This window comes from Lampetra fluviatilis, chromosome 10 (assembly GCF_964198595.1).
Source record: "Lampetra fluviatilis chromosome 10, kcLamFluv1.1, whole genome shotgun sequence".
NCBI classification, from domain to species: Eukaryota; Metazoa; Chordata; class Hyperoartia; order Petromyzontiformes; family Petromyzontidae; genus Lampetra; species Lampetra fluviatilis.
This window is the reverse complement of record NC_136284.1, coordinates 16,207,939-16,234,885: the sequence shown is the minus strand read 5'-3', so window position 1 is coordinate 16,234,885 and position 26,947 is coordinate 16,207,939. Positions and strand designations below refer to the sequence as shown.

Genomic DNA, 26,947 nt, shown 5'->3' with positions numbered 1-26,947 from the left:
TGCTCTGCATCTCCATCCGCCATACGAAATAAGGAAGTCTGCGGCCAGTACCAGGTGGTGGAAGTAACCCAGAGGCCCATATCAAGAAAGTAATACCAGTCGCCTGCTGGGCTGAGTGCAGAGTCTACCACGTGAGTGGTGTGGACAAATACTCCGAACCAAAGAAGACCACAAGCACACTGATCTCGTGGGCAAGAGGGAGATGGATGCGGAAGGTCACATCTAAAAAATGACAGCCCATGGATTGGGTCAGCTCTATGGTCACTGTTTCAAGTATTTTTCGGAATGTTTTTTTCGGGTAGGTTGTGTAAAACGCATCATAAACCTTCCTCCGCATGACAGCCAATTCATAAAAGGGTCACAATCAAACGTGCCAAACGTATTACTGCTTCAGCATCTCAGTGTTGGAGAGTAATCTCACAGTTGTTCAGAGTTCCGCTCTCGAGTGAAAACAATTATCCGAGAGCTGAAATAGATGCCATGACGTCAGCAGCAAAGTGATTCGCGTGCTCTAATTCAAGAATTGGTTGAATACGAGTTAATTGGCAACTTGGGTTAAGTGGAATAAGGTGAATTTAATAATTAGTGAAAATAGGCCATTAATGATGTTACGGTATATTGGAGTAATGAAGCTGGAACTTCAATGCTATTATAGTGAAGCCTTAATTGAGTTAATTCGTGACGTCATGGGGATTACCACGCGTGGCTGTCTGTGTGGAGCTCGAGGTGTCTGGGAACCCGCGGCGGCGAACCGGGCAGCCACTTAACGCGCGGGGATCAGGGGGGGGGGGGGCGTCTAATGGTCACGTGGTGTCGTCTCGCGCTCCGCCACGCCCACACAGCCCCCCAATCACAAGCCCGGATGTAGCCCCGCCTCCTCCCGACATGTTTGGGTTTGCCCCGCCCAGGAGACGGCGAGGCTGAGGGGCGGGGCGCGGCACAGCGAGGGGGGGGGGTTCAGTGCAGCCCGCGCGCACGCGCCGCGTGCTCCGCCGCTCGCCCCGTGGCGCTCTCCTCTGTGGTCGCCCCACGTTAGTAAGAGTCGCTGTCTCTGCGTCTGCACGCTCCCCCTCTGTCTCCACCATTGCTATAGACTCCACAGATTGCTGCTGATTGAGTGAGTCGTATACGTGCGTGTGAGTGAGTTAGTCCCCCCCCCTCCACCACCGCATGGCTGCTTCTGGCGGCGGGGATCTCCACGCCGCGCGCTTGGAGGAGTCCCGGATCGCAGCGAAGGCGGCGGCGGCGGCGCGCGAGCGGAGCGGCCCCGCGATGGCCGGGGAGGCCGTGACCAACGGGAGATGCGGCCTGCGGGACGGGGCCGCGGGCCCTCCAGCGCAGGGGCGGCCTGCAGCAGCAGCAGGGACAGTGGGGCAGCAGCTGCTACAGCTGGATACCAGGGGACAGCAGCTGCTACAGCTGGATACCAGGGGACAGCTACAGCACAACCCAGTGTTGGCTATGGGACAGCAGCTACAGCACAGCCCAGTGCCAGGGATGGGACAGCAGCGGAGCCCATCATTTAGAATGGGACATGAACAGGATCCAGGCCTATTAGCGATGAGACGGCCACACAGCCCAGCACCAGGGATGGGGCAGTCACACAGCCCAGCACCAGGGATGGGGCAGTCACACAGCCCAGCACCAGGGATGGGACCGCCACACAGCCCAGCACCAGGGATGGGACAGTCACACAGCCCAGCACCAGGGATGGGGCAGTCACACAGCCCAGCACCAGGGATGGGACAGCTACACACCCCAGCACCAGGGATGGGACAGCTACACATCCCAGCACCAGGGATGGGACAGTCACACAGCCCAGCACCAGGGATGGGACAGCTACACACCCCAGCACCAGGGATGGGACAGCTACACACCCCAGCACCAGGGATGGGGCAGTCACACAGCCCAGCACCAGGGATGGGACAGCTACACACCCCAGCACCAGGGATGGGACAGTCACACAGCCCAGCACCAGGGATGGGGCAGTCACACAGCTCAGCACCAGGGATGGGACAGTCACACAGCCCAGCACCAGGGATGGGGCAGTCACACAGCCCAGCACCAGGGATGGGACAGTCACACAGCCCAGCACCAGGGATGGGGCAGTCACACAGCCCAGCACCAGGGATGGGACAGTCACACAGCCCAGCACCAGGGATGGGACAGTCACACAGCCCAGCACCAGGGATGGGACAGTCACACAGCCCAGCACCAGGGATGGGGCAGTCACACAGCCCAGCACCAGGGATGGGACAGTCACACAGCCCAGCACCAGGGATGGGACCGCCACGAAGCCCAATACCTGGGATGGGACCGCCACGAAGCCCAATACCAGGGATGGGACATCGGCATAGTCCGTCGTATAGAATGGGACAGGACCAGGAGCCAAGCCTTTCATTAGGGACGGGATTTCAGCACATCCCGGTGCCAGAAAGTGTACACGGACTGCAGGTCAGCCCAATGTTTGTGCCGGCGGGACTGAGACAGCAAGCCAGTCCAGTTTTAGGAGCAGGGAAAAGACCTCAACCCAGTCCAATATTTGGGACATCGCAAGGACATCAGAGCAGCGCCGTTTTTGTGACAGGACTGGCTCAGCACACAGACCCACGGTTTGGGGCAACCCAAGGTCAGCGGGGCAATCGAGGACACGAACTCGGGGTGGAAATGCCAGGCGAGGTGGTGGGTGGTCTCGGTCGGAGCAGTCAAGCTGGTCCAGTGTCCTTTGCTGGTGTCGAGCAGCAAAGCCAGGTGTACGGCCAGGTAGCTGGACCGCAGCGTCTTGATGCAGTGTTAGAACCGGATCGTAAACCGCAAGCCAGCCCAGGTATGGGGCTTGCATCAGGACAGCAGATGGTTCCCACGATGGGATTTGGACTCGGACAACAATCCGGCTCCGTGGTCGATCAAGGATCAGGACATCAGGCCAACAACTCGGCCCTTGCAACTGCACTGAGAGAGCAGCCCAGCCCTCTGTCGGAGCAGGGACTGGGCCAGCCATATGGTCCAGTAGTTGGGCCTCCTCTCGCACCGGAGCAGTTGTTACATGGACAGCCTGGATCACAGCACCGGCGCGCAATCGCAGATCCGGGCACCGTGGGGGGTGCGGTGGTGACGCCGCATGGGAGGAGGACGCTGCCCAGGAAGGCGAGCATCATCAAGGTAGGAGGGGGGTCCTGCCTGGGTGACACCGCGCTCAACCACGCTCAATGGAGCCTCCTTCGTTATTAGAATCGTATGTTATTATTTCAAATGCTTGTTTACCCAGGAAAGCATCACTGAGTCGACTTATTTTAAGGAGGCACCGGCCAAGTTTTGCGTTTTCTAATTATCTTAATTTGCTAGTTTAATTTTCTAAATTGGACAAATTTGGACCGTGACTACGGCACACGTGGGGGACGGCGGCAGAGCCCAGTGCTGCCGGCGTCACGCCAGGGCAGCGCGGGGACGTGTTGCGAGATCTTTAACGTCCGCTGTGAGGCAGACGGGCGCGTGTGTTGCATGGCTAATGGGCTCATGGGGGGGGGGGGGGTGCGAAGCTCGGCCACCTGCCGGGGTCGAACTGCGCAGCTCGACAACGAGCGGTGGACGCGCGGCCTCCTGTCGCTGCCCCAGGACTGAAGGTTTCACATTGGATTATGAAATAAATTTCAGAAATAATTATGATGTAAGTGTAGTCCTTACATTTCGCGACACGTGAATACAAAATGATCTTGTATTAACTACTTACCACCTTCTGTAATTGCGTTTGCAATGTTTGACTTTAAAATGTCATTCTTAGGCGCGGTTTATATTCACTCTCCACCAACCGAAACAGAATAGCAAGACTTGCAATTACCGTATTGGTTAAACTGTAGACGTATATCACCTTTCAGATTTCAATCCGTCACTGGGTCGTGTGTGTTTACAAGTCTAAAGAAAATGTCTCTAAATCGGCCGGAATTAAGAGCAGAGTAAATGTTTGGTGTTGAACTTGAGGTTAAGCCTCATTACACGCAATGCCATTACTGGCTGTGTGCGCAAGGTGCTGGAAATGTTGTAGCAGCCACTGCTGCTGCTGATGTTGCCTTTTGCGAGGGAGTGCACGCACACGGTTCGCCATTCACCACTCGGCGGCGGTGACGTCAGCACGGCGCTTGTGCCAGCCTAGGTGCACCTTGAGGCGACGTGAAGCGTCAAAGGCTCGCTGGCAGGAGGTCACGGGACAGACGCAGGTCTCATGGGTTGATCGACCGAGATGACTGGCAGATGCACCACCTGTGCTCCCAACTGTGCCAACTCGCTGGGGTTTATCCGCCTGGCACTCTCCTCGTGGTTGTGAGCGTCGCTCCTCTCCACCCTCCGTTGTTGTTGGAGGGCGACTGCCTCCAACTGCCCAGCAGCAGCGTCCTTCACGAGCCTCCTCCACAGAGGTCGATCTTGACACCGCTGGTACCGGTCATCGGCAAGTCCACCCAGCTCCACATCGTATCATCAGCCCGTCTCTTCCCCAGCCTGTGCCGTGCCTGTTTAGCCCCCCCACTCTATCCGGCCAAACAGAAGCTGCTTGGGCTGGGGTGGATGGCCGGGCATGCAGGCTCCATGACCCAGCCAAAGCAGCCTTGCCGGAGGAATTGATGGTACTCTGGCCACAGTGTGCGTGTGTGTCTGGTTTAAACAGATGAAGACCCACGGTAGAGCCTTAACAGCCTATTGGGGTAAGTGCGAGCACTTATGAAGGCCGGCACGGCCAGAACCACGCCCGGCTGCCTTTGTCTCCCTTGTGATATTTACACATCGCACCAGGTGCTCAATTTGAGGATCAGTCGACCTAGGGGAGGCCCAGGACTGGTTTAGATAACCATCACCGGTGTTGGCCAAACTCGGGTCAGCAGGTCCGTAGTGCAGCACGCTAACAACTGCGTAACCACTCCCCACGCACACAGACACATGCGCAGGACCTGAAATTGCCACTGACAGGGGAGTGCACAGACACATATACACAGACCTGCAGACAGACATACACAAAGACACGCGGGTCTGCAGACAGACATGCACAAAGACGCGCGGACACGCACGCAGAGATGGGCACACGACGCTGGTAAGATGAAGAGAGTAGGCGTCACGTGGTTATAACATCACAAGCCACACTCTTGAAACATTCTTACTCTCCCTCAAATAGATTGGGAGCACTGCTAGGCCAAGGGCTGATTAGGGTTCATCATCAAAATGCTTTGTTCTGTTACACCGATGATATTAGATTCATTTGAACAAATATTCCACAAGATAACGGTAACTATTAACATGGTGGTAATGACCTCGCCCAACTATTGGGCAGCTTGCCCGTGACTAACCACCCTGAGGAAGACCGCAATGTGTGAGTTGGTGTGGGGATTGCAGAATGCGCTGTTTCTCACTGCAACGCCCACACAGGCACGCGAATATGGGCATCGGCTGTTGCTGCTGCTTGTCACATGGGGGCTGCTGTCACAGGAACACACGGGCACGTGTGGAGGACACACGCAGAGGTGCCGTGCTGTGAGAATCAATGTGCGCTTGTGTCCTCATCTTATATTTCACCTCACAAACCAAGGGAGTTTACACATTTTCTTGCCAATAAAAACCTATCCATTAACCAAGACCTCAAAGATGTAACTCGCCACTGACTCATGTCCGGATCCCCCTTCTGAGATTGTATCGTCAACCATCCTAGAATTTAATCCAGGTCCAGAAGGATGCTGGGGGGACCCAAGTGGAACAACCCAGACATGCAGAATAAACACCTCATTTGAGACTTAACATTTCTCCTACTGGATTTGACATTCCACCTCGAAGACACTGGTGGAACCATGAAAACATCAACAAGCCGATGCACACATCTCCTTTATAATTAAAAATTAGAGACAAATCCACAGTAGTGCGATTGTGGGCATGCAACCCAAACTCTGGATCATGTCGTTAACCACTGTGGGCTCTCTGCCACCTACATGAACTGTCTCCTAAAGCCGTCTCGTGGCTGCCTGGCAAGCCTCAACATTGGCATTTAGCTGTTGAACATATTGCAAATACGCCAGGATAGCATAGAGCCCCATAAAGCTCGGTGATGATTAATTTAAAAAAATGTATTAAATGTGTACAGTATCTGTTACATTAAGAAACGTCATAACCACACGCTATATAAAGGGCCATGTAGCCGCTGCGACACTTCGATCACGTGTAGTGGGTAACAAATCATAAAATGAGTCAGGCAAGGCAATTCGCTTGCAACCAAGGATATTCACAGGAAGTTTAGAAGATATTCATAATTTGCATTGAAGATATGAACACATAATTAGAAATGGATTAAATATTTACCATCTCGGATTTTCTGACGATCATAACAGCCGTGTTCAAAATGGTCACTGAACAAATGAAAATATTGTTTGGAGGGACACGACCAATAAACACCACAGAGTGCGTGTGCAGAGCCGTGTTTTCAATCCACCGCTGGTTACCGTGTAAGGTAAAGGTGCAGCCTTGCAATTACTTTCGCAGGCCACTGCTGGCCGAAGGGCCTCCACCAGAGAGAAACTGTAGGGGGCATTCTAATATTCCACACTGACCAGACGTCCTGGAAGAGGTGAGCGTAATGGCACGTCACCCCACCGCACGCGACGTGCCGATCGGCTCCCTGTGGGGAACCCGTTTCTACTGCTGGCTGGGCACAGGGAGATGGAGGAAACCTGCGTTGATTCCCTGCCGGGAGCTGGAATCGAGCTGACAATCCCAGCGTGCCGCTAACCGTAACACTACGGCAGTGCCCTGTGTGCTTCTCATTTAAAAAGAAAATGTTTTGGTTGTTGCGAGACATTCTATGCGTGCGGCAAACTAGTAACCGGTTTTTACTGGGGGGTTTTCCACTTGGGTTACCGATAATGGAAAAAAAACATGTTTGCAGCACTGGTATTCGTGCAGTTCAATCTTTTCCTAGCAACGAGTAAACTGACTGCATGTTTTACAATGGGCAGCATTTTGAATCAAGGCAGTTTTTCAAGTGTGTCACTTGAGCAAAGCGCATGCTATTCAGACCACGTGGGCTTTAATAACGCACGACTGGAGTGTGTGAGGCTGAGAAGTTTTCCCATTGACACCTTGCAAAGCAAAACGAGTTTAAGCAAGACCCTAAAGCCATTTATTATTTAACATTCTGATTTAATGTCCCTCATTAATAAGAACGTGCCATTATTTGTTACTAATTCGATTTAAGTCGCCTCAAAGGCCACCAGAAAGGGTGATGTGTTAATTGCTTATAAATAGGATTTGAATCTCGCAAATGATCTTAATTACCCATTTTATAAAATTGTAATGTACCATTCCCAACTACATGCTGCCCGGGGGAGAACCCTTTATCGCGTGATAATGTGTTAATCAAATCCTTCATCTTCTACGTAGGGTACATCTTGGGGCAATATCTTGACGATAAATCATGTGTGTTTACTGTTGTTTGTGTAAGGGCTAGAAAAGAGATTTTAAAACAAAATCCTGACCAAGTATCTTCCAGTTTTTCCTCTATATCACACAATTAGACTTACAAAAGTAGTCACCATTTTAACTCCATTACACCAGCATTTGGATTGTATAGGCCGTTTTGGATGAGTCTCATTAGGTTTTAGAAAAGTTCGAATACCAAAGTTATGGTTACCAGCATTATTGCCGTGTCTGATGGAGGCCTTGCAAGCACTCTGCATTGTTTCCATGACAGCCCCTGGCTGTGTCTGCATCATTCATTCGGGTACATTCATGTGAACTCAAACGCAAATGTTCAAAATAAATTATTTCTTTGTTTCCTTATTTAGTTGTTTGACAATAATCTGTCCCTTGGATGCTATACAGTGCTCATACAATTCAGTATTGCTCAGTCTGTTTTACAAATATATCCACTATATCATCCTCCCAGCTTACATTAAAAAAAATTGATGCCATTTGTATTATTTACACTAAAATGGACCTCTAAGAGATTATTTGGTGGGTTTCAGAAAAAAAATACTCCTTGTTAAGAGAGACATATTTTATGTTTTTAACCTTCACAATGTGTTTAAGCATTTGCGTTGAAAAGATAAACTTTTGTAATACGGTCTACATTATTTTATTATTAGGAGCGTTTTTCGCGTGATTTCAATCTCACATCTCCAGTCTTGCACTTCTGTATTCATGTCTTGGGCACTTGAATAGCATGCAGTGGGAACGAAAATCGCATCCCGTTTTACCTGAAAATGTATATTTCCACACTCCAATATCTGAAAATAAATTATTTTTAAACTGGCTAAAACAGAAAACTATTTCAGACTTGATTATACATTATAGACAATTAGTTATCGAATGGTTATTATTGTTGAATAACATCACAATTAATATTCTTGGTTCTTTCGGTAACGTCACGTAGAAGGGAAATAATAAAAATAAAACAATAAAATTCTCACGACGTTTCGATTGCAACACAAGCAATGTAACTTTACCGAAAGAACCAAGAATATGAATCCCTGCAATCACGAAAGCTTTAAATCACAATTAATATACTGTATAATATATTGTGTTAAAGATTGTAATATAGTCGTAATGATGTTCTGAGAATAAAAATGATGTTCTTCTTATAATTAATCATTTAGAGACCTTAATTCACTTCTGGATGAAGGCGTCTCATTGTCTGTGTTAGGCATGAGTGCTTTTTGACCATACTTCACTCAGCTGGTCACTGGGTCGTTGAAGGGGGTGGGGATGGGGGGTCACGGCCAGTTCAAATGTGACAATAGGCCGATAGACTTACACTTTTTATGAATAGATTGGGAATGGAGGATATTCGATTTTAATTGCACTTCTATATAATCCGGTTGCAAATTTAGTAGATGTTTACTCCATCTCTTTCCACACGTAGGATCAGACTGCATACATTTACAGGGACTTGTAGCCGCATGGTCTCACCACAGTGAACATTACTTAGGAGATTTGGTCTTTTTGGGTGCAACCGGAAGTGGCTTATGCCTGGTTATGTTGATAAAATGCATTGTTCATGGGGTGCACATCTCTGCCGATCTGCTGCACATTCATCTTGGAGGATTCAGGGTAAACAGGATGCGTGCTGGCATAGAGATTGGCATTGCTTCGATTAGCACGGTTGACTATACGGTGCGAAAGAATTCCAGTGTACAGTACGTACGCACATTGCTTGTTGAGCACAGCATTGAAACGGGTGCTGTTATGTTGCGGTTGGGTTTTGGAGACTGTCTGTCTTGTGAGATGTATTGCTCATGTACTCAAATGCCACTCTACATTGCAACACATTTTCATTACACGAAGGATAATAATACGATAATTTCGGTTGCATAATCCAACATTTTTTTCTTGTATGCTTTTCATAAATATCACAGTAAATGATGATGATGATTATTAAAAAGTCCAGACATAACAGTGACTGACGTGAGAGACATTTGTACCCATTTGTTCAGTATTTCTGGTTTGGCAACAATCAAATTCCTCAATCTTGATTTGAAGCTTTCGTGACTGCCGGAATCGAATACCTCCATTAATCAAATGCCTCCATTATCAAGCCATGAAACAATTACCTGGGCGTAAACACATTTGCTTTGCATGTTTGCATGTTATCCTGTTTTGAGTACCACAACATTCTTATCTTGTGTTATCTGATCTGCAGAGCCGTAATTTATATGGTGCTGTGTGGTTGGAATTTTTACTGACACCACCTTTGGCTCAATACAGTTTTCGTAACACAGTGAAGTTTCCCAGCCTTCATCACCTTTTTTACGTTAACCAAAGTGTTGCGTGTGTTGAATGTACACGAGCCTGGCGTGTGTGCTCAACGCAGCAGCAGCAGCAGGCCTGCCCGTGGCCGTGCTGCTTGAGCTCCATGGGAGAGTTGTGTGCATATGTTGAACTTCTTTTGTACCGTACATATTTGAGCACGACTGACGGTGACGCAGCCGGGCGGTAGCTCGTTCGCCACTCGTTGCAGAGGTGGAGCAGTTGGGGTCATGCGGGCCACCCTGGTTATTACTGCAGCTGTATCAATTGGAACATATCCACCGTCTGCTTAAAAGTGGACATTAAAGGTCACGTGAATTCACACGCAAGAGTAGGCCTTTTTGTGCCGGTGTCGTGGTCCAGATTTGCCAAATTCGAAATGACACCACAAATGACTCAATTGGAATGCCACTAAGCCACATCGCCCTCTACTGCTGCACGACTGGCTGTGAAACAACGCAGTACCTTCAGGATAGCCTCACGTATACCAAATATACTGAATCATTGTTTGTGTACATTTTCCTTTTCATGTAAATTTGTGATACAAATATGCGTGCTGTGTAAATGTGCTGCGAACATTTGAGTGTAGTCCCAACTCTTGTGGCAAAGTGGAGCCCTGCTCGAGTGGCGTGTGTGACGAGGGGATCGCAGGACATGTCCCGGGAGTGGGAAAATTTTATATCCTCGATGCATTGTGCACTGTACTGTACACTGCAATTTGATAATTGACTACAAGCATACACATCTGTGCACTTAAGGATGTGTACACAGATAAAGTCTGCAAATGTTGAGTTAATTTAACCTACAGGATTGAATCATGTTCATTCTTGCTGTACCGGCTTGAGCCTAAATTTATTTTCTAAATATGTTGTAGCTACCATTGGGTATGTAATCTTGAAATGGTAGAACAAGAAAGTGTGCATTATCGTTAGATGAAAAAAAAACAATTGCCCCCTGTCTGGGATATACAGCTCATCAATTATTAAGTATCTCCTTTATGTACATTGAAGCAACGTGTGTTTGAAAAGCGGGCTCAGTATTTTTAGTGCTCTCTTGGTTGATAAATAACGCACTGGTGGTGTCTGAAAGAGTAACAACGTTCCGCTTACTCAGGTTAAACACATGCATGCAGACAAAGTTTAGGAGCACTTTCCCCACTCAACATTTCTTCTTTTAGCAATTGGAACGTAAAGCCAAGTATCTCTACCGCCAACTCATGGACCCATTTTTGGAAACATGTTTGAAGCTTTATCAATAAAAAATAAAACTGATCAGGTTACGATTGCTGTAGTTGAACTACTTTGTGAGTTTGTGTTTTATACTGATTGTGATATAACCATCGAGACCGTGGACACGCGTGTGCGCGCGTGCATCCTCGCTGGCGCGAGACGTGTTGTTGTGCTCCTCCCGTGCTTGGCAGTGCAGAGGCGGTATCTGCCGCGTGCAATGGGGGTGGAGGCTGTGGCTGTGCAGCACGGAGATCCTCCTAAAGCTAAGGTCAAAGGCTCCTATTCTAAGTCGTGTCTCAGCTCAGGCTTGGCTCAAGTGAGCCAGCTTGAAGCCAAGCCTAACTTCAGCTGCCTCTGAGCACTGATTTTCTTCACCAAGTCCATCATACGCAATCCAATTACTGTGCTTTCTTCGGCTTAAGTCGGCTCTGAGCATGGTCCCAGCCCTGGGTCTCAAGACCCTGAGCTTTTGTGTGACACCGTGTCTCCCCGTGTGTCACCGTGTCTCCCCATGTATCTCAAGACTCAGAAACTAAGTAGATCTCAGACGCGAAGCTGCACTGAGCCTGGATAGTTCTTGGATGGGTGACCACCATGCACAAAACAGGTGTTATAGGCTACAATGTGGCTACAATATATGGATTTGAACCACATTGTGTACCTATTACACAGATGTACCGTCATATTTACCATGGCATGTACTCGTCAGTCTCTTACAGGCTTGACGATATTGGCGTGTTAAGCACGTAACGTATTTCACCATCGGTCTTCATGTTTTGTTTCAGGATACTTCACGCCAGAAGCAGCCGGAGCGGAAGAAGACCGTGTCGTTTAGCAGCATGCCTACAGAGAAGAAGATCAGCAGTGCCGGCGACTGCGTCAGCCTCATGCAAGAGGGCTCCGAACTGAAAAAGGTCAGGTCAAATTCCCGCATCTATCAGCGCCTCTTCTTGCTGGAGTCAGATTTGCAGCACCTGCGTTGGGAGCCGTCCAAGAAGGACCTTGACAAAGCCCGCCTGGAGGTGCGATCCATAAAGGAGGTGCGTGCTGGGAAAAACACGGACATCTTCCGCAGTAACGGGATATCTGAGCAGGTTTCTGAAGACTGCGCCTTCTCCATTATCTACGGAGAGAGCTACGAGTCGCTGGATTTGGTTGCAAACTCGGCTGACGTTGCGAGCGCATGGGTGACGGGGCTGCGCTACTTGTTGTCGTGCAGCGGTAGGCAGGACATCTCTGCCTCGATACATTTTGGACAGAACAGCCTGCGCAGTTGTTGGCTGCAGGCAGAATTTAAATGCACAGTCACAGAAGACGCAGGATACCTTTCAGAGGCCGGTGCAGTGGAATTGATTCATAAGCTACACCCAGGATTAAGGAATTTGTACGTTAAATTGAAGCTGAAGGAAGTGCTAAAAGATAACGATCGGCCAGATGACATTATTGGCCTCACGGTGGAAAATTTCATTGACGTTTTCAACGTATTAGCAACACGACCCGAAGTTTACTTCCTGCTTGTGCAGTTTTCCAGTAACAAAGAGTACCTGGATGTCAAAGACCTCTCTCTATTTCTGGATACAGAACAGGGAATGGCACAGGTTTCGGAGGAGGTGAGCCTAGACATCATCCGTCGATTCGAACCATCGCAGGAAGGCCGAGCCGCCGGCTGCTTGGGTATCGATGGCTTCACGCGGTACCTGCTATCCCCCGAGTGCCACGTCTTTGACCCCGATCACCGGCACGTGTGCCAGGACATGACTCAGCCCCTTTCCCATTACTACGTCCACGCCTCGCACAACACCTACCTGGTGGAAGACCAGTTCCGTGGTCCCAGTGACGTCGGGGGCTTCATTCGGGCCCTGCGGCTGGGCTGCCGCTCCGTGGAGCTGGATGTGTGGGATGGTCCTGAGAAGGAGCCTCTGGTCTTCAATGGTCACACCATGACGTCCCCGATCACTCTCCGGGCGGCTCTGGACGCTATTGGCAAGCATGCCTTTGCAGTGTCGGAGTACCCTCTCGTGCTGTGCTTGGAGACGCACTGCTGCCCGGCCCAGCAGCGCACTATGGTGCGCCATATCAAAGAGGTGAGACCTACTGCAGGTGTTGTTTACATTTACGCTTGTGTTCTCCCACGAGTTTATATTAAGAGGAGATATTAGTCACATGTCGGGAAAAAAAGAGTTATGACCACACTGTGCTTGTGTTTTGCTTTGGTTTCACGTACCCGAGGTTTCGTGGGACAAATTACGTGGGAATCCAATTTTTACCATGGACGGCAGCGAATATGCAAGATTTGCTAGGAGGACTGGGCCAGTGGTCACAGTTGCACCTGTTTCTATCTAGAATTCACCGGTTGCTTCTTATTCCGCCTCGGTTCGATAGAGGGAGCGGCACGTAGTCAGAAGGTCGAACGTTCGTATCTTTGTCGCGGGTTGACTCGGCACATCATCCCTCGAGGGTTTATTGTAGCTATGTGAACAAGTAAATGGTTACAACTTCCAGATAGTGTGAGATGTTTAATAATGGAGCGGCTGTTGACTATATGTTGCAGGTACTGAAAGAGAAGCTGTACACGGAGCCAGCCATCGCGTCATGCGCACACCTTCCCTCCCCGGAGAGCCTCCGCGGGCGCATTCTCATTAAGGGCCGGAAACTGCCGCCCGCTTGCCAGGAGTGCGAGGGCGACGTGAGCGAGGAGGACGAGGCGGCGCAGATTGGGCATCAGCACTGCGAGCCCGAGCAGGCACGCAGGCTCACGCTCACACGGGAGCTCTCCGACTTGGCGTCTCTCTGCCAGTCTGTCCGCTTCCGCGACTTTGATGTGGCTCTTCAAAGCCAGAAATACTGGGAAATAAGTTCGTTCAGCGAGCTGCAGGCTGGTCGACTTATCAGCGAAAGGTCGGAGGACTTCCTGAGTTATAATAAGAGGTTTCTTTCCCGCGTGTACCCAAGCCCCATGCGATTGGACTCGAGCAACGTTAACCCGCTGGATTTCTGGAAGTGTGGCTGCCAGCTGGTGGGGCTCAACCTCCAAACACCGGGGCTCATGCTGGACCTTAACGTTGGCTGGTTTCAGCAGAATGGTGGCTGCGGCTACGTGCTGCGGCCTGCAATCATGCGCGAAGCCGTTTCGTATTTCCGTGCCAACACCCACGAAAGCTTCCCTGGCCTCTGTCCTCAGATGTTGCACCTCCGCATCATTAGTGGGCAAAATCTCCCCAAGCCCAAAGGCTCTGGTGCCAAGGGGGAAGTGCTGGACCCCTACGTGGCAGCTGAGATTCACGGCATTCCAGCTGACTGTGCGGAGCAGAGAACCAAGACTGTATACCACGATGGAGACCACCCGATATTTGAGGAGAGCTTTGAGTTCCAGCTCCACTTGCCAGAGCTGGCTCTGCTACGATTGGTGGTACTGGACGACGACTACATAGGAGACGAATTCATCGGTCAGTACACCATCCCCTTGGAGTGCCTCCAGCCCGGATACCGTCACGTGCCGCTCCTCTCCCTCACGGGCGAGCTCTTGACCCACGCGTCCATTTTCATCCACGTGGCCGTGACCAACCGCCGCGGAGGGGGCAAGCCTCCGAAGCGGGGGCTGTCCGTGATGCGGGGCCGCCGCACACACAAATACGTCACCATGCGCACCGTTGGCATCAAGGTGGTGGACGAGGTGTTCCGCGTAGCGACGCAGCCGCTGCGCGACGCCGCTGACCTGCGGGAGAACTCGCAGGTAATGGTTGGTTGAATGCTCAACGTGTCGGTACATTACATCAGAGGCAGATATGTACGTTGAACTTCTTTCACACCATACGTAGCCAACCATGCTAATCGGTGGTGTGGGACAAATCTAAACTGTATGTATTTATGAAATAAAGACTGTATTTTACACAATTTTACAGAGAATATATCTCCTTAAAATATCTGTCCCTCCACATGATAAATAAAACTATGGAAACTTCCCAAGGGTGGAGTGGTCTAAGCCATTTAAACAGGGCCCTACATTAATGAAAACAACTGTGTTTTGTCTGATAAATATAAATAAAATACCAATTTCCAGGGTTTCAGGGTAGGGGGGGCAACACCAGGTGAGTCCTCAAGACACCAGTCGCCATGGTCACCGACCTGCCGTATTCACAGTTGATGCACCGCAGTGTGAGTCAGGCGGCTCCCGGATTCACACCGAGAACCTCTGCAAAGAGCAGCGGTCGCGCTGCTGCTGTAGGGAAGGGATGATCACCGTGTGGACTTTTGTCCCAGGTACAAAAAGTAAGAAGTGTGCAGCCTATAGGTGCACAAATTCTCACTGTGCATAATGGTGCGGATGTGTTCAGTTGAGTGGTAAGTGATTCGTTATTCATTAATTCATGTTTGCATGTCGTCAAAAACTGGAGTTTCCAGAGGAAACGTGGAAACTTTATTTATTTAATAGTCGCCACGGTGGTGTGATGTCTTCTTCCTCGCCTGGTATGTAGGAGTTCGAGAGTTTGATCCCACCCCTGACGCCTGTGTATTTAGGGTTTGCATGAACTCTCCGTGGTCACGTGGATTTTTTCTCCGGGTCCTCTGGATTTTCCCTCCACATTTAGAAACATGCATTTAGACTATTTAGATCATTGTTCTGCTATAAATATCCAAATGAAAAGCCACTTTGTTGAGCTGTCATTTGTGGCCAGGTCGATTTTGAAAAATAATGTAATAACTCAGTGGGCTTTGTCTGGTAGGATGGTGACAGTTTAGTTTTATTTGTATGTGTTTGGGTGATTTTATTACCTTTCTTGTACTTTGCACTCCGATCTGTTTTGTATTTTTTTGTTGTGGTAACGGTCTGACCCGCCCCTACTGGACATCTGTAAAAAAAGAGCTTCATAGCTCATCGGATTCCTCCAGTAGAAATAAATATTCGGATTCTGAAATGAACGTACGGTGCAAATAGCCAAAACTCAAACTCTGCATAGATGGATCATGACCCCATGTATTATTTAACTGTACGTATCGTGCGCGCATGTGCAGTGCGCATGTGCTTACGTGGCCGTCGATGATCACGTGCCTGGGCCGTTTGCGCATCTTCAGGTGGCAGTTCTGGCTTTCAAGGAGGTGTGTGGCCTCCCTCCGGTTGCCAACCTTGCCCAGTGCATGCTGGTGCTGTGCTCGCGGCTGCTCAACACCGACGGGGCTCCCCAGGTGGGACTGGTGCTGCGTGGCCAGATGCCGTGCCTGGACGTGCAGGGCGCCCTCCCCGACGTGCTCAAGAAGGGCGTGGTTCTCTATGACACGGTGAGGCCACGGCCTGCAGCTGGTATCGCTCCTCTACAGACTGTCGCCAAACACAACAACAACAACACAGCCAAAATTACTTCTGGATCAATTGAGCATTGAGGGATTGGTGCTTATCGTCCCCTTTACAGCCCTGAGCCAGTGGTGTAAATTCCACATTCCTTGTGAGTGTAGCCATGGGGCACCCACAGGTCACTTCCCTACAGAGTGGTGTTCATTTTCTCGGTCCCAGAGGGATGATGGCCTCGGTGAACTCCAACCAGAATTTGACTTCTCAAGCTTCCGCTTGTTAACCACTCTTCCGCTGAGCCCCACGGCCAGTTCCTGTCCACTCCGTACACTCACTCTGCACACACTGTACACTCTGTCTGTCCACTCCGTACACTCACTCTGCACACACTGTACAATCTGCCTGTCCACTTCGTACACTCACTCTGCACACACTGTACAATCTGCCTGTCCACTCCGTACACTCACTCTGCACACACTGTACACTCTGTCTGTCCACTCCGTACACTCACTCTGCACACACTGTACACTCTGCCTGTCCACTCCGTACACTCACTCTGCACACACTGTACAATCTGCCTGTCCACTCCGTACACTCACTCTGCACACACTGTACACTCTACCTGTCCACTCCGTACACTCACTCTGCACACACTGTACACTCTCCCTGTCCACTCCGTACACTCACTCTGCACACACTGTACAATCTGCCTGTCCACTCCGTACACTCACTCTGCACACACTGTACAATCTGCCTGTCCACTCCGTACACTCACTCTGCACACACTGTACAATCTGCCTGTCCACTCCGTACACTCACTCTGCACACACTGTACACTCTGTCTGTCCACTCCGTACACTCACTCTGCACACACTGTACAATCTGCCTGTCCACTCCGTACACTCACTCTGCACACACTGTACACTCTCCCTGTCCACTCCGTACACTCACTCTGCACACACTGTACAATCTGCCTGTCCACTCCGTACACTCACTCTGCACACACTGTACACTCTGTCTGTCCACTCCGTACACTCACTCTGCACACACTGTACACTCTGCCTGTCCACTCCGTACACTCACTCTGCACACACTGTACAATCTGCCTGTCCACTCCATACACTCACTCTGCACACACTGTACACTCTGCCTGTCCACTCCGTACACTCACTCTGCACACACTGTACACTCTGCCTGTCCACTCCGTACACTCACTCTGCACACACTGTACACTCTGCCTGTCCACTCCGTACACTCACTCTGCACACACTGTACACTCTGCCTGTCCACTCCGTACACTCACTCTGCACACACTGTACACTCTGCCTGTCCACTCCGTACACTCACTCTGCACACACTGTACAATCTGCCTGTCCACTCCGTACACTCACTCTGCACACACTGTACACTCTACCTGTCCACTCCGTACACTCACTCTGCACACACTGTACACTCTCCCTGTCCACTCCGTACACTCACTCTGCACACACTGTACAATCTGCCTGTCCACTCCGTACACTCACTCTGCACACACTGTACAATCTGCCTGTCCACTCCGTACACTCACTCTGCACACACTGTACAATCTGCCTGTCCACTCCGTACACTCACTCTGCACACACTGTACACTCTGTCTGTCCACTCCGTACACTCACTCTGCACACACTGTACAATCTGCCTGTCCACTCCGTACACTCACTCTGCACACACTGTACACTCTCCCTGTCCACTCCGTACACTCACTCTGCACACACTGTACAATCTGCCTGTCCACTCCGTACACTCACTCTGCACACACTGTACACTCTGCCTGTCCACTCCGTACACTCACTCTGCACACACTGTACAATCTGCCTGTCCACTCCATACACTCACTCTGCACACACTGTACACTCTGCCTGTCCACTCCGTACACTCACTCTGCACACACTGTACACTCTGCCTGTCCACTCCGTACACTCACTCTGCACACACTGTACACTCTGTCTGTCCACTCCGTACACTCACTCTGCACACACTGTACACTCTGCCTGTCCACTCCGTACACTCACTCTGCACACACTGTACACTCTGCCTGTCCACTCCGTACACGCATCCTGCACATTCTGTACAATCTGTTCACTCTGCCTGTCCACTCCGAACACTCTGACTCTACACCCTCATGATGGTGTGGGACTGAAAATCGTTGCTATCAGAGATAAGAAATGCAATGAGCAGTGTATAACGTGGGGGTCAAAAGTGAAATATGAAAAGCAGGCATATACGATATTTAGTTTGTAGTACCTCGTTTATAATGTTTTGAAACATAAAAACATAATGTAGGGTTTGTAACGGTGTGTAACAATAATAATTGTGTACAAGGCACAAGTGCCGGCCATCCAGAGCTCCCAGCGTATCACGAAAAAATTGCCATTAAGTTCTTCAGTGTTCGCGTTGAGATTATTCACAGCACTATCGCGCTCAAGTTACGTTTTACATTCTAACCTCCACGTTCCTTCTGCAAAACTAATAACGAGTAAGCGTGAAAAGCGTATTGATTGCTTCTTCTGAGGAAACTGTACAACACGGTGTGATGGTGCTGACTCAAAATCAGACGATCATGAGTTCAAATTCCTCCTGCATTTGACTCGGGCCCACATCCCTCTGGCGTCTATGAAATGAGTAACTCTTTGTCACAAGATTATGGCGAGACTGGTCTCCACCGTAGGAATGTGTCATTAATAAAGAGAGCACCACTTGTTAGCAAGTCAAGAGTCGTCGTCTTATGGACAGATTGGCCTCGCCCTCGGGACATGTTCTTTCCCACATTGGCTCAGGGCTGCCAATGGAGAACAGCTGGTGGTCCATTTCCCAGGAAAGACAATGATCTCAAGTGAAGGAATGATCCCCTCATGGCCGTTCTGTTGCTTTTCGTAGAGAAACGTTGCTCGCCCCAGTTGTGGAGAATGGTGCCAGAATCATCACACACCAGCATAGCCTACCACATGCAACAGCTTTTAACTTTGCTCTTATACTGAATCTTAAAGTCACAACTGGGAATATAGGTGTGAGAGTGTTCAATATGTAAAGGGTCACACATTATATTTCAGAGACATAAAAGATTATTTCTCCACATAGTCACCCTTTATTAGCACGCTCTTGGTTCCAGAAGTGGCCCACAAGCTTCCTAATGGCAGCAGCGTAGAAGTCGTTGGGCAGGTTTCATCTGTGACTGCGTCGCTGCCTTCCCAGCGCCATCACGATCGACCTGCCTTCCGCGTAGAGCTTCCCTCAGAGGTCCACAACGTGGACGTCGCTAGGGGCTGGATCTGGGCTGCGTGCCCGATGGTGCAGAAGATAGTATCCTCACTTTCCCAACATTTCCGTAGTTGCACGTGCCATGTCATGCTGATACACCATTGGCTGTCCCTCTCTCAACACTCCACGGTGTTTCTGACAAAAGTCAAGCTTCAGTTTGTTCTCCCAAGTCGAAATATGAAGCCAATAGTTATTGGACCCTGCACGTCTCAAACTATTGAGTACTTTTCTGACAGAAGAGTTGAACAAATTAAATTGTCACTTGTACAAACGTTTAATGCACAAATTATTGTATTTTCGGCTCACTCACCGGTAGGCAGAAGAATAATTCTCACAGCCAGACATGGCAACTAGATCTGGCATTTCGCTTGAAACTACATCAAGCATCTACGGGCCAGAACCCAGGAAGTTGGATGCTGACGTGACAATTTGGTTATGTTGAACGGTGAAGAGTTTAACAACAAATATTTGTCCAAAATATAAATTACGGATTGTAATTTATGATTGCGAAAGCATACGTGTTAAATGTTTAGTTTTTCTAGATCCCTTCCATTTGCAGAAGTGTGTGGTAGATTGTGTGCTTAGCACCTCAAGGTGCACCGAGCCTGGCACAGGCACCGTAGTGACGGGACCACCACTGAGTGGCGAACGACGGCTGTTGTTGCTGTTGTTGTTGCTGTGCGAGCAGATGATACAGGAATTGCGGACCCTCATGGAGAGTGCAGACGCCATCCACGGCAAGATCACACAGTGCCAAAAGTCAGGTGAGGAGCCTCGGTAGAGCCTCGACCCACTGCGGGGGCGCCCCGGCTGAGCGAGGTGCGAGCACCGGCCCCTCGCGTCGGGCAGACAAGAGAGCGACTGCTGAGAAGGGCACCCGTGCTTTGTCTAAAAACATTAGACAGGCACGCACTGTATGATATTGCTTTGTTTGTAGTATTTCATTGCGTGTGGTATTTTATTGTCAATTGTACTGTGCATTGCATTGTATTCGCTATTGTATTGTGTACAGTATTGTATCAAGTGTAGTGTAATGTTTTGTATAAAGAGAGGAACCTTCTGCAAGAACACTCTATTTGAGAGGAGAAAATATTTATGCAAACGTGTTTGTGATTGCTTGAATGGATGTTAAAAATATTGTTATTAACTGATCTGTGTAGAAACACAAATAGAGTTTAACTTCATTTAGAGCTCTTGTCGAATGGAGTTTATGTAAAATATCACACTATCTGTTGTTGCTGTTACAGGCCAGTGTCAGCAGCTACAAAAGCAGTTTCATTATGTTTATGTTTTTGCATAATGAGCCTCGGACAGAATCAGTTTAAATGGATAACTATTCGTGTAATTTTTGTTCAATTTTTACAGAATAATTATAATAGCGGTGCCACACACACCGCTTGATGTTTGTGCTTGTCGGTGGATGCTGGAAAGGCGTTTCTTTCTGGTGTCTTGAATGCGAAGGTCTGGAACTTCATGAAGATCTGAGCAACCTGGGCACCAGAGAGGGACTCAAAGGCCGCAAGCTGGCCAAGGCGATTGAGAGCTTCACCTGGAACGTCACCCTGCTCAAGGTGGCACGCTCGCCTGCACCTTGCCCACTCTCATCGTCGTCGTCGTTGTTGTTGTTCCGCTCGGGTAGCCAGGAAAGCCTCGCTCGGTCTCGAGACTTGTTTCAGGAGGCAATGTTTCATTGCATTGCAGGCTATGTTTCATGACAGGAATCAAGCCTGATATTTACTACCATATATTTTATTCGTGAGATATGCTGTGAGAGGTCATTGATTTTCCAGAAATTGTATTTGTGCCTCTGCTCATTTCAATAATGGTTTCTGTAAAATAATGGAGTTGTTTGTATAATTTTACAATAGCGTAGCCAGTCCAGCAGGAGGCACAATACTCATTGTGGTTAGCATGTGGTCATGATTTTTTACTTGCATCCAAGGTCATGCATAGGTTAAATGCATTTCCATATATCCGTAGTTTCTTAACGTCATTATCAGCATCCGAGAGCCTGGAGGCTGAGTGGAACCTAACGGTGTTACGTCTTACGTAACATGCACAGATATCAAACACAATGCTTTTAGTCACAGGAATTAGCGTGACTAATCTTAGAGGACTCACACAAGACCAATCTTAAGTTTCTTCACTGAATTATCTCTCTGATACCCCCTTTGAATAAAAAAAATTCACGGAGAGCTGGCAAAATTTGAAATCCTTGGAGGGTGTACTTGTGGTTCTTCTCTCTGTGTAGTAACCGCCAGACCTCAGCTACAATGTTATCGGTTTTGACCGTGCCGGCCATCAGGGCCAGTGGAGGAGAGCTGTTGCGTTATGTTGCAGCGGTGGCTAATTGAATCCCATTGGGAGCTCACAGGCGATCAGGGGCTTGGCGACGGGAAGATCTGCGATTCCAATATAATTACTTTGAGAAATGTTGGGGTTATCAAGCTTCGTCTTGCTTTGATTTTTCGTTGAGTGTTTGCGAGCACGATCTTCTGTGGTTGTGAAGCTGTAGCTGCCAGGCGGGTGCCGGCTCGCAGTGCAGCAGGCCCAGGTGGAGGATAATATCATCGGCGGCGGCAGCAGCAGCAGCAGCCACTGTCGGCAGCTGTAGAGGAGTGCGCAGCTGTGATATTGTTTTGGAGACGTTCTGTGAAAATCTATTCTGTGACACATGCAGCATGCTGCTCTGTGAGATTTCCAACTGCATTTTTTATCTCATGATGCCGATTCCAATAGCAGAAGCGGAAGAAATGGAGAACATGGCCTGTCATCAGACATTCATTGATATGCTACTAAAGTGACATTGAATCTGTGTCTGCAGGGTCAGGCAGATCTCCTGCGGCAGGCCAAGGGCGAGTGCATCGAGAATATCCGCCAGGTGCACAATGCCGCCATCTCCTGTGGGCTCGATAAAAATGCAGGCGTTGCAGCAGTTTCCGAGGTTGGCTCAACCAAGAAGGAGGAGCGGCCACTCCTCACTGGCTTGCAACAGCAACCCCAAGAGGAGGTCACATTCTCCACCCCTGTGCCCAGGCAGCAAGGCACACTAGTGACAACAATCACCGGCACAACTGCAACAGAAGCAGCTGTCTCAACACACGCTCTGAATAAACCAACGTCGTGTTCTCCATCCTTGGCAAGAGATGACCGTGCATGTTTTCAAGTTGACCGTGCATCACCCGATATCGGTAACACGTTTGCCAGTGCGTCGGTCAGTCTTTCGTTGTGCCCAGAGATCAGCGCACCACAACAGTTGCAAGAAACCTCTTACCGGAACTCGGCGGTTTCAGTCTCATTTAATGATGGGTTTTCTACTGAGCCATCCATAGTGCAGCAAGGCGTTTCTGTTGATTCCCTTGCAAAAATAAACAATTCAATATGTATCGGTTCATTTCTCACCCAAACCCCTGTGGAGCGTGGCTCCAGCATTGAGAGGGCATTGCTCGCAGACAGCAGCAGCTGTGAGATGAGCAGACAAATCCACTGTCCGTCTGTGCTGGGGAGTGTCCCGGACAGGGCACTCTACGATAGTTTGGAAGTGAACCGAGAAATTACCGAGAAGTTGAATTTGGATAATTTGTGACGTCCACGAAATCTATATCGTACTTGTCTAAGCTGTGTCGCAGGAAGGGTTAGTGGTCATAAATATGCCTCCTGGGCCATCTATTCTGTAAAATATCCATGTGAAATGTTTACTAAAATGTGTTCCTTAGGTAGACTTGTACATCTAAAAATATATCTCAGCAATAGATGACGTGCACAAGCAATGAGGTGCGCATCAAGAGGAGCGTTGCTGGATGGTGCATGCTTGTAATCGTGCTAGATTACTGATGTGTTGGATATCATCTGTGAATCGGTGTAAGTGGTTTCACTTGTTCAGATGGCTGTTAGACTTGTACAAAGTTATGTTTTTCCCGACTTGAATATCCCGAAAGCATCAAGCGTTAAATTGTAAGATAATTGAAAGCACTTTCAGAACAGTACCAAAACGTTTCCACATTGAAGCTGTGTGCATGCAACGTAGCGCCACTAACTGTGTTTCACATTCACTGCTCTGTTTGAGTTTGCTATGTTTGAGCCATCTGGACAGATTATTCAGTGTTTAAATACTAAATTGTAGTAATGGTAATATTTTAAGACTGGAAAAGAGGACGTGTCATGTATTTTGGTTGTTTCGCTTTTCTTTTCTCGGTTGTGAAATCGTCTGTTGATGCCGACGTGCTCCCCAACATCCAGGCCGCGCGCCATTGCACACCGATGCTGGGGAATGTCCAACTCCCTCTGGGGCGCCAACGCTACCAACTATAGGATGGCGCTCTGGTGTGCAGCTGCGTGTGCTTGGCACAAATCTGTCAAATAAGCTGTCAGAACTGGGCCTCGATAAATATACAGTGTGATCACAAAATGCATTACCTTTTGTTGTTACCAATTCATAGACGAAGACTCGAAAGGATTAGCCAAGACTTAATCCATTGATCTCAATGCTTCTGACTCGGTACCCTAACACGGCAATTCGTATTACCGTTAAACCAACAGGTAACCTTTATAATATGTTCATATTAAGCGTGCATCTTCTTGCCAAAGCAATACCGTTGGGATTGCGTGCAGAGTGGGTAATCCGTTGAGCTCTGATTTACGTGCCAGAGGTAACCGCATCCTTGGGAGTTGCTACGCAGTCTTCATCTCCGCGGCCCGGGATGTCTCTGCTGAGCGAACGCAGCGCTTCAGAAGGCGGCGGCGGCGTCGGCTTAAGACCCCACACCATGTCACCGTGTCATACCATCGTCTCGCAAAACTCTGTTCCTGTGCACTTGGTAAGTCCCAACTGTAGTTGAAAAACATATCAAGGGGTTATAAATGAAATCCAATGTTTAAATTCATCATGAGTATCTCTTCCAGTGCTCTCCTGCAAACGACCCTCCCCCCCTGCTGTCCGTGGCGTTTCACAGAGTACGTATCGAGCGGTGCTTTGGTCACGGGTTGCTTTGTTCGTTGAACATCGACCATTTAAACTGTTGAACAGGAAATATTTCTGGGCGGTACCAAAAGACAGCACGCTGACCCCTCGTGGTGCTCTCCGTTAATTCAGCAGTCGTGCATCTTCGCATCTCCCACCAGTGCACGCCCACGGTGTACTCGTGCCTCGCTCTGTCAGTTAATGTCACTAAATTGTCATGTTTTGCCAAGAATGTAAACATTCGTAATGGTTATAAACAGTATATTTTTGTTTAAATAGTTCAAGAGGAGGTCGTACACAATTATAAATGATGATAAATGCCAAAAGTATTACTACTATTTTCTTAAATATATTTGTCTTTATTTAACATGATTGTGGTCAAACATTTTTTTTTATCAAATTGACCATTGGTACCATTTCCTCCCTCTATAGGATAATGAAAAGAAAGTAACTACAGTTTTAAAAACGAAGTAATAGTTCTTCCAGTTAAAATGTTTAAGTTCTGTTTATATACACTGAAATGTAAATCGATATTCTGTCATTTAAATGTTTGATTGAAATATTGCAATATTTTCTTTAGCAATATGTTTCATCTTTGCATTTGAGTGTTAATTTTTTTAACAGTGCAATAGTATGGGGAGTGATTTAATGGAATTATTCTTCTCTCTGACCTAAGCCTTTGTTTAAAAAAAAGTGTGCGTTTTACGTGATTTTTAAGTACACATTTTCCACCGCCACATTTGACTTGCCTTTGCTAATTCATAAGCGCTGTCGATCACATTAACAGCTGATTATGGTGAGGTGGACGTCTGTCGGAGGTCACGTGCTCATTAGCTTATAATATTTTCCATCAAGATCAATCCTGGGTCCATTTACAGATGCTTACGCTTCATGATAATTTTTTTCGGTGTATTTGGAAAATTACGGTTACGAAGAGAGAACTCTTTTATTTGAACGTAAATCTAAGACTTGTTTCAACGTCGGATGTTGGACCGAGATGCGGACATTCGAACACCAGCGCCTGAAGGTGGCGCTCCAGATCGTCCCCGTGACACGGCGGGTGCCGAGGGATGCCCCGCACAGGGAGCGCCTCGACGCGTGGTGGTCGTGGCCACAGTCCTTCCCCCGATCCCCTGCCGCCCTCTCTAACTGCCCTCCGCCTCTTGTTTAAATGTTGGTTGCTCCTGAATTAGCTCAACATTTATATGGAACGGCATTGGCAGTGGTGTGCAGGCACAAATATAAACACCACATTCGTCATAAACAAACCCTGCGTTATGATAGAGAATATATCTGGCTGACGCAAAGAGATGCGTTGACTCGGCACATTTGAGGTGACAACCTCCCTCAACATCTTGCCAGGCTTCGCAGTTGTATAGTCTCATTCCATCTCTCGTCTCTTTATATCACTGCTTACCTTGCATGTAGTTTCAGTCCATGATTTCAGTTTATAGGGTCTTTCCTCCGAGTACAAAACCTTTCAGGTCTTTTAATATGTTCATATATTAATATTTAAAAAAGATTGATCATTTTTTGCCACACATTTTGCCCTTCCGTGCTGAGACCGTGTCTCGAGTTGATTGAGTGTTGACTGCACATTGTTCGGAAACGTGGTGCGGACTCGATTGTCATTGTTACAGGTTACCTTTCAGTTTAAATGGATACAAGAACATTCATTTGGACAGATTAAAGCCAAAAAGGCAGAATTTGAATATAAAATGTTGCTTTTTTATTTACTAAAATTACATGAAGTGTATAAGGTTTATGCAACATAACGTTTCTGTGCTGCACTGCGAGTTTATTATGGAACCAATGACACTGGACACATTGCAATTAAAACCACGGACAACACATTTCTGTATGTTTACCACTCCGTCATTGTTTTGGGGCATAATTGTATTGTACATGTGCTTTACAAATAAAAATGTTGGCTAGGTAACATTATTTGATAAATATTATTATTTTTTGTCGGTTTTATTCCAATTTTAACATTGTGTAAAATGTATTGCATAATTTTTTTTCTTAAAGTAACAGCTGTTTATAATAAAATATTGACAAATTAATTGTTTAAACGTGTAATTAAATGTGTATTGAAGACCGCTCATGCTTCTTGTGCCAACTTATTAATTAAGAATAACCAAACTGTACATATTAAGGAAATAAATTAATCCAGTCATCTTGTTATTATTTTTATGTATTTTTGCATTTCAAGTTGTATAGATGCGTACACAGACCCTGATAGAGCCCCATTGTACAGTGTTATATTGTTTTTCAAAACAAAAAGTCACCTGGACACATTTGAATATTTTTAGGTCACTTTAGTTTTCAAGAGCCGCATCATCCAAGTTTGAACTCGGCATGCTGTCCCACCAGATGATGCTGTCGGTTGCCGCCCGTCTT

At 48.1% G+C, this 26,947-nt stretch overlaps 1 protein-coding gene across 1 annotated transcript; it reads left to right on the top strand.

The window, feature by feature from the left end:
• The first annotated feature begins 936 nt into the window (after window positions 1-936).
• On the top strand, window positions 937-26,947 carry LOC144934644 (inactive phospholipase C-like protein 2). The gene is made up of 7 exons (XM_078860690.1): window positions 937-3,162; window positions 11,789-13,087; window positions 13,555-14,736; window positions 16,077-16,280; window positions 20,276-20,351; window positions 21,049-21,158; window positions 22,412-26,947. The coding sequence occupies exons 1-7, from the start codon at window positions 1,171-1,173 to the stop codon at window positions 23,171-23,173; spliced, it is 5,625 nt and encodes a 1,874-aa protein (XP_078716816.1). The 5' UTR covers window positions 937-1,170; the 3' UTR covers window positions 23,174-26,947.

Coding starts and splice junctions, on each gene's coding strand:
- LOC144934644 (XM_078860690.1), top strand. CDS start 1,171: ATGGCTGCTTCTGGCGGCGGGGATCTCCACGCCGCGCGCTTGGAGGAG. Junction 3,163..11,788: donor GGAAGGCGAGCATCATCAAG/GTAGGAGGGGGG, acceptor GTTTTGTTTCAG/GATACTTCACGCCAGAAGCA. Junction 21,159..22,411: donor GGAACGTCACCCTGCTCAAG/GTGGCACGCTCG, acceptor CTGTGTCTGCAG/GGTCAGGCAGATCTCCTGCG.